This window comes from Coturnix japonica, chromosome 22, assembly GCF_001577835.2.
Source record: "Coturnix japonica isolate 7356 chromosome 22, Coturnix japonica 2.1, whole genome shotgun sequence".
Lineage (NCBI taxonomy): Eukaryota > Metazoa > Chordata > Aves > Galliformes > Phasianidae > Coturnix > Coturnix japonica.
In genome coordinates this window covers 2,068,453-2,081,213 of record NC_029537.1, presented here as the reverse complement: position 1 = coordinate 2,081,213, position 12,761 = coordinate 2,068,453, and the positions used below count along the sequence as shown (strand labels likewise).

The 12,761-nt window shown below is 41.7% G+C and overlaps 1 protein-coding gene across 3 annotated transcripts in view; it reads left to right on the top strand.

The window, feature by feature from the left end:
- Positions 1-12,297: 12,297 nt before the first annotated feature.
- The window catches only part of DOCK5 (dedicator of cytokinesis 5), a 62,002-nt gene continuing 61,538 nt past the window's right edge, over positions 12,298-12,761 (top strand). The window contains exon 1 of one of the 3 annotated variants that reach the window (XM_032448842.1): positions 12,298-12,476. In XM_032448842.1, the coding sequence (XP_032304733.1) occupies positions 12,434-12,476 (43 nt within the window). In that variant the 5' untranslated portion in view covers positions 12,298-12,433. The remainder of the gene's footprint in view (positions 12,477-12,761) is intronic. The other 2 variants (XM_015882882.2, XM_015882883.1) reach the window with 2 other exon arrangements.

Genomic DNA, 12,761 nt, shown 5'->3' with positions numbered 1-12,761 from the left:
TGAAGCGTTCACAGTACTTCTGGTGCTGAAAATGAGATAGCACTTGTTTAATCTCCTCCAATGTCGTGAGGATTCTCTATTTGAAGTCCTGCAGAGTCTTCAGAGGAGACTGCAGAAAAAGGAGTTGTTGGCATTTCACTTAGAGTTATAGAGCACATATATTTTCAGAGGAAGTGCATAGCCAGGCTTCAAAGCTCATTGAGCAATGTTACCTCTGGAACAGCGCAAACCCTTTTAGATGACACAGTGCATCAGCTATACGAACAGTGAAATGCTGCTGATTCATCTCTATCCTTACTTTCTCTTACCTGAACTGTAGTGCCATCAAGTGTCAGTCTGCAGGAAGGCAGCAGCCCTGCCTGATCGAAACAGGCAGCTTCCAAATGATCTTTTTCCAGGGTATGCAGTGTTCTGCAGCAGGTGGGTCCAGATCTAAAACGGAGAAACATGAAGGTTTGAAGTTGGGGTAACAGCATGGATCCTTCCAAAGCCTGAAAAACTCACTGTAACTATCAGTGACAGGTTTAGGAATACTCTCAGCTTGAAAGTGTTGAGTGATTGATAGACATAATGGCTCAGTAGCTGATACACTGGGTATCAATCCTACAGCATAGCTAAGACCAGAATGTAGCAGCAGATGCTTTATTTGTGACCTGTTCCTTACTGGTCACAAAAGCAAATGTGTGGAGCTGATGGGCTGGATTTTGTGAACAGGGAAAGAACTGGAAGACACCTTATCTGTTGGCCTCTATAACACTATTCCTGTTGGTGATAGATGGAGAAAAAGAAAGATGATACTCATGTAAGACTGTGGCAGCCTTGAATTATGGGACAATACATCATATGAGTGCATTAATCTTATGTAATTTCAGAGAAGGAAACTTGCCCAAAGTGATGTAAATAGAAATCTGGAACATTTTGAGGTATAAACTCTATTTGATTCTCAAGTGGACTCTGCCAGGACTCACAGTGCTGGCATTTTATTTCAATAACACTCAAGGTGATCCACATTTGACTTGCATTCCTTCCTCTGAGTTATAAGGAGGGAATAATGTCTCTATCAAGCAATCTGTATCACATCTGAGATCAAGTAATAGAAACACCGTTCTCTTCCTGTCAGTAGAGATTTACTGGCTAATTGTACTGTACTATTAACCAGTGCTGTTAATAAGGTTGGAATAATTGTTTAAGTAAGTAAGCCTACTGACTGAAATGTGAGTATGAGAGCAGAACACACTCAGGATGGGGGCTGTAGCTCATTGAGAAGTTGTTCCCTATGGTGTATTTTATGGCTTGCAATGGAACCTAGCTGAATTTTTCCTAAGTAGGCAAAAACTGGAGGTAGGCAAGCAGAAGGTAAAGCCCTATGAATTTTCCTTCTTAGAAGAAGGAATGCAGAGAAAACAATGGTGTGCCTCCCCAGGAGATCTGCCTGTTCCCTGCAGAGCTGAAACAAACACTGCCATGTTCATAGGGCCAGGGATGGCTTCGTCAAATTGCAAATCAAATCTGCTTCTGCTTTCCTTCCCTCAAACAATATATTGAACTGCTACCTATGAATCAGCCGTCCCATCTGGTACTCACTGAAACCAAAGGGCTGAATCATCAAACTGAATAGAGTTGGAGCTGGCTGCTTAATTGGTGGGTTTATGTCTTAATATGGGAGAAAGGTTCAAAGCCCTGAGAGGTGTCAGCATGTCACTGAAGGCAGTGGAGTGGGACTGACTGACAGCAGCTGAGATCCAGCCTTCTCATTTGTTTTCTCATACAGACTTTAGACAAGTAATTATAGATTGCACATAAGCACACGCATACAATGCTTTTAAGGACAAAAGACTCCATCTTTTTTGGTGCAGTTTTCTTTGTCGTCTGTTATGCTGCAGTCTGGGCTAAAGTCTATGATCTCTCTACTTGTGCTACTGCATACGCTTATATAGAAGAATATAGGTCTGATTTTGGAGTCCTGCAGTGTTTAATCCTTCACCATGAGAGCTGGCATTGGATTAGACATCGTCTTGCTAAGATTAGTCTTCAATTTCAGTAAAGAAATAATAGAATCAAGTCTTCCTCCCTTTCTTGCAGTGCAGTTTTGATTAACAAATTAGTGTTTCTAGACCATTGTATTAGAGAGGACTGTTTGGGTGGGGTGCTGGCAATCTGTTCCTATATGATTTCTATACAAAACTCGCTAATTAAAATCCAGAATATCAGGAAAACGGGCCTTTTTTCTCACCTACTACAGAGTAATTTGCCAGCAAGTAATTTTGTTTTCTATCGCTTGGTTGGTTGCTTTTGCTTTGCAGTGTGCATACCCTGAATGCCTGGCAACAGTGATCTGACGTCAGCCCGGGCATAGAGCAGCAGAAATAGTGCCTTGTCACTGTGTTCTCCTTGGGCGTGAGCTGCATTATGCTGTTGCAGGGACAATCTGTATTAAATTGCCTGCAGAGAGAAATGCAAAGAAGGTGCTTAGCCCAGCTAGACAAGGGGGTTATAGACAGTGCTGGCAGTGGCTGCATGCTGAGGGCATGGGTCTGAGCACAGCACGAGCTGTTTCCTACTGGAACAAGTGACTCCTTGTCAGCTACTGCCAACTGCTGTGCATAGCAAAGTGGCAGAACCGCTGTCTTCCGCAGTGCACAAAACCATCCCATGCAAAGCAATGGTTCTCATTTCCCGTAGGGCCCATAGAGCAACGTGCTGTAGTGAGTCATCACTCAGCCAGTTGGCACTATCTCACCCCACAGACTGCTGCTGCTTTTGGGCTCCCACAGTGACTCAGAACATGAAGTTGTATTGAGAAATATGCATGCAGCGTGTTCAGAATATAACAAGGATGGTTTAGGATATGAAGTCTGTAGAAGGTATTTGTTGCATTGCTCCGAGGTTTACCTTCAGTTTGCTTTGTTGGAATCAAGTAATCGCTTTGAATTTTGAACAGTTTTCAACTCCTTTTTCTCCTGCAAAGGGAGCAGACCATTGGCCCCAGTTGTGCTTCAGCTTTGCCATAAAGGGGCCCGGAGTGCTTAGGGCTCTGCAGAGCAAACTGTTTCCCACATTGATCTCTTGGTGGCATCTAGTGTTTCAAACATGTAACAGCATCTACTTGCAAACGGGACTGCGGTAACCTTGAGGACTTCCATTGGGATTAAACATTTGTAGATCTCTTTTTGTGCTGCACATCAACTCCTGTGAGGGCTGCATGCTCAGACCTTGTAAAAGAAACGATTTCTAATGCCCTCCCTCTGTCCCAATGCTTTCCTTTGATATTGACACTTAGTGAGGTTTTTTTCCTTCATCTTTGATACATCTGCCATTAATCCTCGCTCTCGGCCATTTATGATCTCTGCTGCCCTCAGTTCTAAGCTGAGATTCTTCTTCCCTCCCAACAGCTGTAATAGTTTTGTTCCTCTGAAGGGATGAAACAATCCGTTGGAGCCTGTGTTAGAATTAACCTCGTGCTATGGGAGCACTGAGACAACAGAAGGTGTCTGTGAATGTTACTGGCAGGACTGTGTTCAGGCTCTGTGCCCCTCTCATGAAAGGCAGAGGAAGAAGGCGGTAATGTCACAGCTGGGAGAAGTGGAACTTAAGCTTTTTAATGGCTGGTGCTGGAGATCTTCAGACCTATGGACTCTTCTGCTAATAGGTGCTTATTATTTCAGCACTTCAACCCCATCTCTGTGAGCAGTGAGATCCATGCTTACTTTGCTTCCTCTTTTTCTCTTCTCTGCCTCACTTTATTAGAGGAAAAAACACTTACATTCAGTATATCATGCAGCTGATACACTGTATAGAGCCAGCACGCTGTCCTGTGGGTCTACATATGTGACAGATGAATGTATATCTCTTTGAATACATAACAAAACTTTCAATGTCATTTGAAGTTATTTCTAGATACTCTCCCCAGGAAGAGGGAGATTCTACCTCTGGAAAGTAAAAACTGAGGGAGATTTTGCAAGAAATTTCCTTTATAAATGAAAGCCTGCCTCAAAACAGAGAGGGTTGACTTATACAGGGGATATGTAAAGCTCCAGAGGCATTCTGTTATTAGCAGTACTGCGTGCATCAGGCAGTGTCCCAGAAAATCAGTGGTTTTGTATTGGTACAGTCTCTCTGTTTTGTTTTTCCATGTTCTGAATACATCTTTTTTTCAATGGAGAAAAAGAGTAAAGCTGAAGAAAAAGGTCAAGATAAAACTCTTTAAATGAACCAGTATTAGATGCATGGAGAGATTCTTAGTGCTTGAATGAAATATTCATAGGCCTCGTTTGTTCCTATGCAAATGAAACTGAATCATCAGAAATATAGTCTTTATTTTCTATTAGCAAGTGTGCATCACGTAAAACTTAGTGCTTATTCAGGGCATTTTCTCTAAAGATTTCCGAACTCCTTATTTAAGTTAATCAAATCCTGTTAGTAAATATAGGGACTGATGTGGGATTGTTCTGATTCTTCTACTCTTGCTGTACTCTATCTCAGAGGGTATCTCAGAGGGTATCTATCTCTAAGGTATAGAGTATCTATACTCTATACCTTCCATTCATCAACCAAATCTCTGTGCTGGTTTTGTCAGGAGGTGACTTCAGCCTGTCTCAAACCTTTGGGAGAAAAACACTCTATTCTTGTATGCAACTTAGGGAGGTGTTTCTACCTTTCTGGTATCCTAACAGCCAAAGTCAGAGGCTTGGATTTGTGATAACACACAACATAGAGACTTCCCAGGAGCAGAGGAAGGAAGAGTATTGCTTTTAAGCAAGGGATTATTGATTGCAGTGTGCTGAAGGGAAGTATGACATTTGCTCACGAATCCAAAGAATTATTGGAAGCTCATTTCCAGCCCTGAAAATTTTGATTAAATCTGACCACAAAGCTCCCTGCTGAGGACACTTTCGGGAACAAGCTCTTCAGACATTAAAGATGTAAGAGTCGCATTAAAATATAAAATAGTCGATATCCATGATTCATCTGTGATGGATAGATACCACAGGCATTGCAAGAGGGCTTCTACTAATAGCCACTTTGGAATTAGCCAGTGATTCTTAATGAAAATGCCTGCCAGCGCTTCCTCCTTTTAATCTTTCACATGATCTCGAAGAGGAGGGAGGAGTGGGATCACTGGAACAAAAGCAAAATACAGAATGAGAGTTTAAGCCTCTTGGTAGCTCCTTGTTCTATTGTACTTGTGCCATAGTGGTCCCAGTTGAGAGTTCTGGCCTATGTGGTAGGAGAGAAGCAGGAATAGAAGGAAAACAGGCTGAATTTTTCCTACTGGTATAAAAAAGCTGAGTAACCAGGTACCAGACTGCCAACTTGACCCTAATATATCCATCAGTGTACCACATCTTTCAACTCAAATGTTGCAAAATGCCCTTCTATGTATGTAGAGTGCTAAAACCAGATTTCATTACAGCATTCCTTGTTCCATCCTTTGTAAATGGAATAATTATAGGTTCAGTAATCTTTTATCCTCTCATCTTTTGCAATGAAGCATCTCTTATGGGTGGGTGAAGAGTGCCACAACAGCAGCAGCGACATGTTTGTTCTCCCATCCGGAAATTAACTGAGCTCTGTTGCATCTCACTGATGATAAAAGTGGTTTAATTTTTCATAGTAAATAGGAACAATATAGCATAACAAACCCCACAGTACGTTAGCCTTGAAATTAAAGTATTTTATCAGCTATATGTTTCTACACAACATTTATCTCCACAACAATTATTCAGTCCTATAGGAGAAAGGAGCCCAGAGATATTCACAGTGTGAAATGGTGTCATAAAACAAATATTGCCCTGGGGATGCTTTTTTGCTGTTCCAAATCTAGCAGAACTTTGTGCTCTCTTATCACAGTTCCAAACCATTCATGGAGCTGCTGTACAGTATAGAAACAATGGTAGAAAATGAATAACTATTTCACAATATAATAATGAAAAAGGAGTAGAAAATATAACCCTGTGACCATTTAGAAACCAGCAACTAGATGAAAGAAGGGTTAGTAGTTCATGGCTGTTTGGTAGACCAGTACCAGTGTGAGACAGGAGTATAAATGAACCCAGCAGTTGTGAAATTTCTTCCTCCAGCCTCATTTTTTCTTGTTGTATAATAGCTAATGGGTAAAATAAAATGGCCAAAGCACAGTATGGCAATTTGGAATCCTTAGGTTTGGTTTGCAGTCTCTGAACAAGTCTCTAACATAGAAAGAAATGAGATTTTGCTCCTCAATTCACAACAATTAGCGCTAAATGGTGCTGCCATTGAAATTGTTCTTTCTCTATGATTTAGATTGTCCCTTTAGGAAGAAAAAGAGGTGAAAACAGTTTCTTTAAGCCCATACTCTGGATTTTCTTGTACTTGTTCTTTAGGCTGATTTACTGTGAAGTATGGAAATGGATTTAGATGTGAAGAAAGTTGCTTGCTTCTTGCTCATTCTTAATTTGTGAAGCTCCCATCAGTAACTGAGGGAGTTCTAAGCAACCCAATATGTAAGTAGGTACAACACTGACACAAACACACATTTCTTTCTTTCTTCATCTCTAATACCAAACCAGTCACATGAGTTCATAATGATTATTTCTTGTGGAGGTTTCTGGCCCATTTCAGTCACGCACTGAAGATCTGCATCTTCCCCTCTGGCATAGCATCAGCTCATTGAAATCTGCATAGAAACACCAAGTAAAGGACTGTTCGCTTCTATCAGCTGATGTGTTCTGCTGTATCCTTAAATGTGCTGACACTGCTCACAGTTTTATGGCAGGCTTCATTTGGGTAACTTCTTCAGATCCCTTGTTGACAGAACAAGGTTACAGAGATCTTTATCTTCACAGATTTTGCAATAAAAGCTTGAAGTCTATTTCTGGCAAACTTGCTCGTTCTGTTATCCCTTAGAAATAGCCACAAATTTAAGTTTAGCAATTTTGATTGAGGATTTTACCTGAGGCCACTGGCTTGCAAAACCTTTCATCAACCATGCAGCAATCTTTTGAGAAAGAGAACAGCAAGATAACCTTTACATGTACTTTCTGCTAATCTTTTTAAGAGAGGTTCAAAAGCAAGACAAAACCACTTAATATCCAGCTGTTGGGAAAGGTCTTGTTATCCCAAGTTGAAACATAACAGTCGGGTGATCTCCAAGTGAAATTAAAGTCACAACCCAAGTTGTCATTGTTGAGACCAACGTTTGGAGCGTGAAGTGTGAAAAGCAAAGAAAGCAATTGATTTCAATGAAGTTGTGCTGATTTGCATCCCCTGAAGATCATGTCTGCTGGTTACTAACGTGGATTCCAATAGTAGCTCATTCATGAGCTGAAGAGCAGAATTTAATGCTGGCCTATGGGGCTCTTTCTCAGTGCATGTGGCAGCAGTAAATGGGCTCAGGTGAATTATAGATGGATGATAAAGATAGTTAAAAGCAGTTTTAAAGCCAGATCTCTGGATGCTGTGCCCTGTGAGGTACAGTATCTCTTTGCATTTTATATCAGGAGTATTGAATTTGGGACCTACAGGAGTAAGGTATCAACCTGCTTGTACTGGTGCAAGCAAATGAATGTTTCCATGCATCATATACAGCAATAGAGATTCTCTCAAGTGTTACAGACACCATCTTACATTTGCACTTTCCTTGATGTATTTTGCCTCATTGGAGTTTTGCAGCAATTGTAGAAGTTGATTGCATGATTGGTGCTTTGATTTGCATGGCTAGGATTCATGTCTGAACAAAGGAAGAGATTACCATCTGGAGAAAATGCAGAGTAGATGGGAAGATTCTTCTATCAATCCTTAATAAGAGATAGGTGGAGGAGGGGTAGGGAAACTGCGCTTTGAAATTGTAATAAACTCAGGCATAAAAAATACAAAGCTATTAAAATGAAAACAGCAACTAACTGATAACTCAGAACCTGTTCAGCTGACCTAAGGATACATCAAGGCAGACTTTTCCAAAGCTGCCTAAGGGTTGTTATAGTCCCCATTCCTGTCTAATTGAAAAAGAGTCAGGTTTCAGTAGTCAGATGGCTTTGGAATTCTTCACACCAAATCATGAAACAGAGATGATTACTTTTCATCTGGAATTCCTCTTGTGAAAAACTGATAAGCCTGTCTAATGAGTGATTACACTACACAGTGCTGTGTTAGCCCAGCTCAGTAGTGAGTAACTACTGAAATCAACAGCTCTGCACCATTAGGACTGAAGAAATGCAGGGATGACGTGGAGGAAATCCAGTGGAACTGCATAACTTTGTGGCTTCAGACTTGTCCCATGCTGGAGCTGCTAATTGTGCCAGATGCTGCTGATAAGGAGAAGTAAAGTCCTCTTGACCTCTCCAAGACTCCACACTTACTCCACAGGATTTAGCATTCGAGGTACTTGCAAATTCCTACTAGACATCTTTCATGTCATTAAGCATCTAAATACCTTTATGGATCTATCCCCAAGACATGCATCAGTTTTTGGAAAAGAAAACTCTATAATTGCTTTTGGGATTTTTGCACAAAAGCAATCACTTTACATAACATCTTCTCCCCCTATTGGGCCTCTCAGAAACATTGCTTACCCACTGCTCTCCTTAATATATGATATACCCAAAATATCATGCAAGATGACAGGTTTTATCATATGCAGTTAGCAGCTCCCAGGAGTTTGCTACTCTGCCTTCTTCAGAGAAGTACTGTATGCTCTCCTTAAGAAGTGATTTGTACTGTATATACATAAAACAGAGACAGGGAACTCCCATTCACATTAGACCTTGGGTCAATGGGCTGTGCATAGAGCTGCTATGTATTTTTTCCACTGAAGGAAGCATTTCTTTCCATCATTGCAGGAAGACGGAACAAATTGTATTTGTAGAAGAGAGGGATCTTGCAATGATTCATAGTCATTTGCTTTTTCTTTAGTCTTAAATAGGAGAGGGCATTTCTGTATGAGTTTGTTGTACTTTAGTTCTATGTGATAATCAAAAGATGGGTAGCAGCTGTAAACCTTAATGTAGGTGAGGAATGTTTGCACTTTCTCACTGCTGTGTTGATTGAGGAAAGCAAAAGATTGCTGAAATCAGTTGTTTTGTTGGAAAACTGCTTAGAAATATCACTGTTGCTTTAAGCAGAACAACAACATGCACTGGCAATGTGATAATGCAAGCTAGTATTGTTATACAAGCATTCGCCTTATTTGGGTAACAAAATATGCAGTGAAATAGTCAGCTATATATACATATATCTGGGCTGCGAGATCTTCAGATAAAGCAAAATGTTACTGCATGATAAAACACGTCCAGGCAGATGGGTAAAAACTTCTTTTGTAGTGTATGTATTTACATATTTAATTGCATATATGGCTTCCTCTGTTGCTTTTTATTTATGACTTCTGCTGGTGATTGGAAATTAAGGGCCTGTTTCTGATCTATACCTGATCATTCATCAGGTGGAAGGCTTGAATTATAACGTGAACAAACAGAGGGCTTGAATTGTAATAGAAGGGTTTTTTCTTTGCTGTGTGGTCATGCACTTAGTATTGTGCTGAACAGCTTTATTATTGTTTTCCCCACTGTTTCTCTTCTTTCTCTTAATTTAGAGTGTAAGCTGCTTGATCCAGATGCCACCTTTTTCTTTATCTATGTAAGATGAACTATTGCATTCACCTGCATGGATTCTAAGTCTTACCACAGGAAAAACTTTCTGTTGCTGTTTCTATTCACCCAGTGAATATCAGCACATTCTTCAGCTATTGAAGTTCTCTTTTGGAACATAGGAGGGCACTAGAATCACATTTCTTCATCTCTAATTACACCACAAAGTAAAGGGATGCAGTTAGGCAGTGCTTTAGAAACTTCAAGTTTTGAAATGCTACGTTTAGATAAAGGATTTATTCCAGATGGCAGGTAAATGGCAGCTATGAAATGTGAAAGCAATACAACATTGTCAGTGCACTGAAATACATATGAACCCTGGACACCTAAATTGCCCTGACTTTCATCTGTAACATGACATCAGTCTTGTGGGCTTGATGTAAAGAGAGAGAATCTCTGCTGTAAACCTGATGATTATTTAATTATCTCTCTTGCTATTGTTAGGGGCAGAGAAGAATAGGATCCAGACTGCCATTAACATCCCTGCTTAAGCAATACATAAGCACTGAAAGATAGAAAGAAAAACATTTGGTAAAATAAGGTTAATAAAAGCCTTCCCTCAACAAAACCTACTTTCAGTGGTAGCTGCAGCTTCCTGTTCCCTGTGCCCCCAACACTTGCAAATCATTGTATTTAACAAATCATTCAACTATCTCCAGTTAAAAAACAAAAAGCAAGCAGCTACTCTAGTTGCTGCTTGTCTGTCTTTCATGTTTTGCTCTGTTTTTCATTTGCTGCCAAGAATTTGCTTTACCTGGGCTGGAAAATACTGGTTCAGTTTAGTCAGCTCAACTCTAACAACAGGAATCTTACAGTATAATGAAGCTTCTAGGCTGGCAGACTCTCCAACCTCCAGCCAAAGGCCTTGGCAGCCACAATGTGGGTCTTCCTTTGAAAACTCATGTCACAGTCTTCCTAACACTTTGCTATTCTGGCCTCAGATCCAGTCACTTTTGACAGTCCCTCTCTGGTCATCTCCAAGACACTCATTGAACTGCTGCTTTATTTGGTGTGAGGCTATAGAAAGCCATTGCTCAGCATAAGTAAAAAGGAAAGGAAGCAAACTTTACCAGCAAGGTAAAGCTCTTTGTGAAGTTACTCTCTTTAAGTACGTTTAGGTGTTAGGATGCACGTGGCTGCTTGAACTGCAGTGAGGAATGTTTGGCTTGAACTACTGGAGCTTTTACCTGAAGAACACTTCAGGCATTGCTAAAGCAGCACTCCAGGGGAGAATGGATGGATGGTGAGTTCCTTGGACAGAGAGGAATGTAGGGTGATGCAAGAAAAGCAGTCTACTCTGCTTCACTCATTGCAAATGGCCTCATCCAGACAGTCTGGTATCAGATCAGAGGGGCTCAGTACAACCATCACCCCTTTGACTGCCTTGTTAGCTTTACTGCATTGCTCTTTGTATTAAGGTCTGTGGTGGTTGCAGTATTAACCTTATATAAGGAACAAGAATAAAAGGATTTGCAAAATGCCTCAATATCCCTTGGGAGCAAAGCACATCACTTCAGAGCAGGGTTTGTCTTTCCAATGGGGGTAACATTGCAGTGCATCACAGCTGGATAAGTAATGTGCTGTGCAACAAAAGCTGAGCATCTGACAAGACCGGCAGGTATTGTTAAAAAGCAACAGTGTGTTGGATGCTGGTACACGTGGTGTGTAGTGATATCAAGTGTAGTGATGTTGAACACGTCAGGCTGGCAAGGATCGAGGTTATTTGTTGGAGAGTGCAAATTACCAGTAATTAATTATTATTTATGCTTCTCTACCACTTAGAGGCGCCAGTGAAGATGAAGGCAAATTAAATAGAGTAGAAGCATAGATGGGAGAGGCTGTAGTATGGAAAGCTGCTTTAAGATGCACAAGGGATGCATCTGGGGCTCAGATGAAGTGACCTGCTCTTCACTTGTAATGTAAAGCAATGGAAAAAACTGATCTCCTTGTATTTTCATGCTTTGATGCAACTAAATAGGTGGTTGTGTTTTCAGCTATCCAGAATGCTTACAGTTTGCATTACCTGCCATGGGAGAGTGGCATAGTGCAATGAGCAGGCACAGAGATCAGATCTCATTACTTCCATCCCCAGGCAGATGGGGTTATAAGGACCTCATAAAGACCGGGATGTTCTCAGGTCCATCCCCAGTTTAGATCCGACGCTCTGCAAAGAATCTATGGGTGTGATTCGCAGTGGTGCTGCTTAATTAAGGGTATCAGCAGTGGGTGTTACTGAGTTACTGGGTGTTACTGGGACCCTGGCAGACAAGCACAACTTTGGAAGCCAGCCAGTCTGCTTCAACTCAGAACCTCAGACCTGCACAGCAGGATCCAGGTAGGCAAACAGCTTCTCCCTCCCTTATCGCTTTTAAGCACTTTATCAAGTCGCAGCTCACCGCACTTCAGTGCGGGCTGACATCATCAGGTGCCAACTCAAACAAGAACACATAAGAACAGCCCTGTGAACGCTTTTATTTATTTATTCCCCCAGATGCTTGGAATTCTTTGAAAACAACCCTTTTGGGTTTTTTTGTTTTTTATGTTTTTTTCTTACTGATTCACGGTTTAATATTAAAACAACCGTCTTGGAGCCCCGAAGCATCTTAAAGCACCGAGCTGGGCTGGGCGGGCGCTGCCTTTGGGGCGGGTCGAACCGAGCCACCTCCCTCCCCGTCTCTCCCCTCCCTCTGTGCTGGGCTCAGCGGGGAGGCAGTAAAGTTGAGAGCTGCTATCGGGAAGTTCCGTAGCATGGCGGAGCTCAGACAACACGGAGGGACGGAGGGTGAACGGCTGCTTTGAGCCGAGCTGCGGGTATGGCCCGCTGGATCCCCACCAAGAGGGAGAAATACGGGGTCGGTGAGTGCTTGGACCCCTTCCCTATCGCGGCTCCCCCCCGGTGTCGTGTTCCTGCTGCAGCCCCTTCATTCTTCTGTCCTGCTTTTGGATATTGATCACTTTTCAGTTTCTCTTCTTTAAGTTTCGGTTGTAATCGTTCACTTTTTGGACCCGTAAGGATAAAGGCAGCGGGTTCGCGTTTCAGCTGCTTTCCTGGGAGCTCCGGAGCTGTGCTTAGGGCTGACCTTTGTGATTCTGCCTCTGCAGCGCTGTAAGATAAGGCGTGCTGCTCTCCCCCAAAAGGAG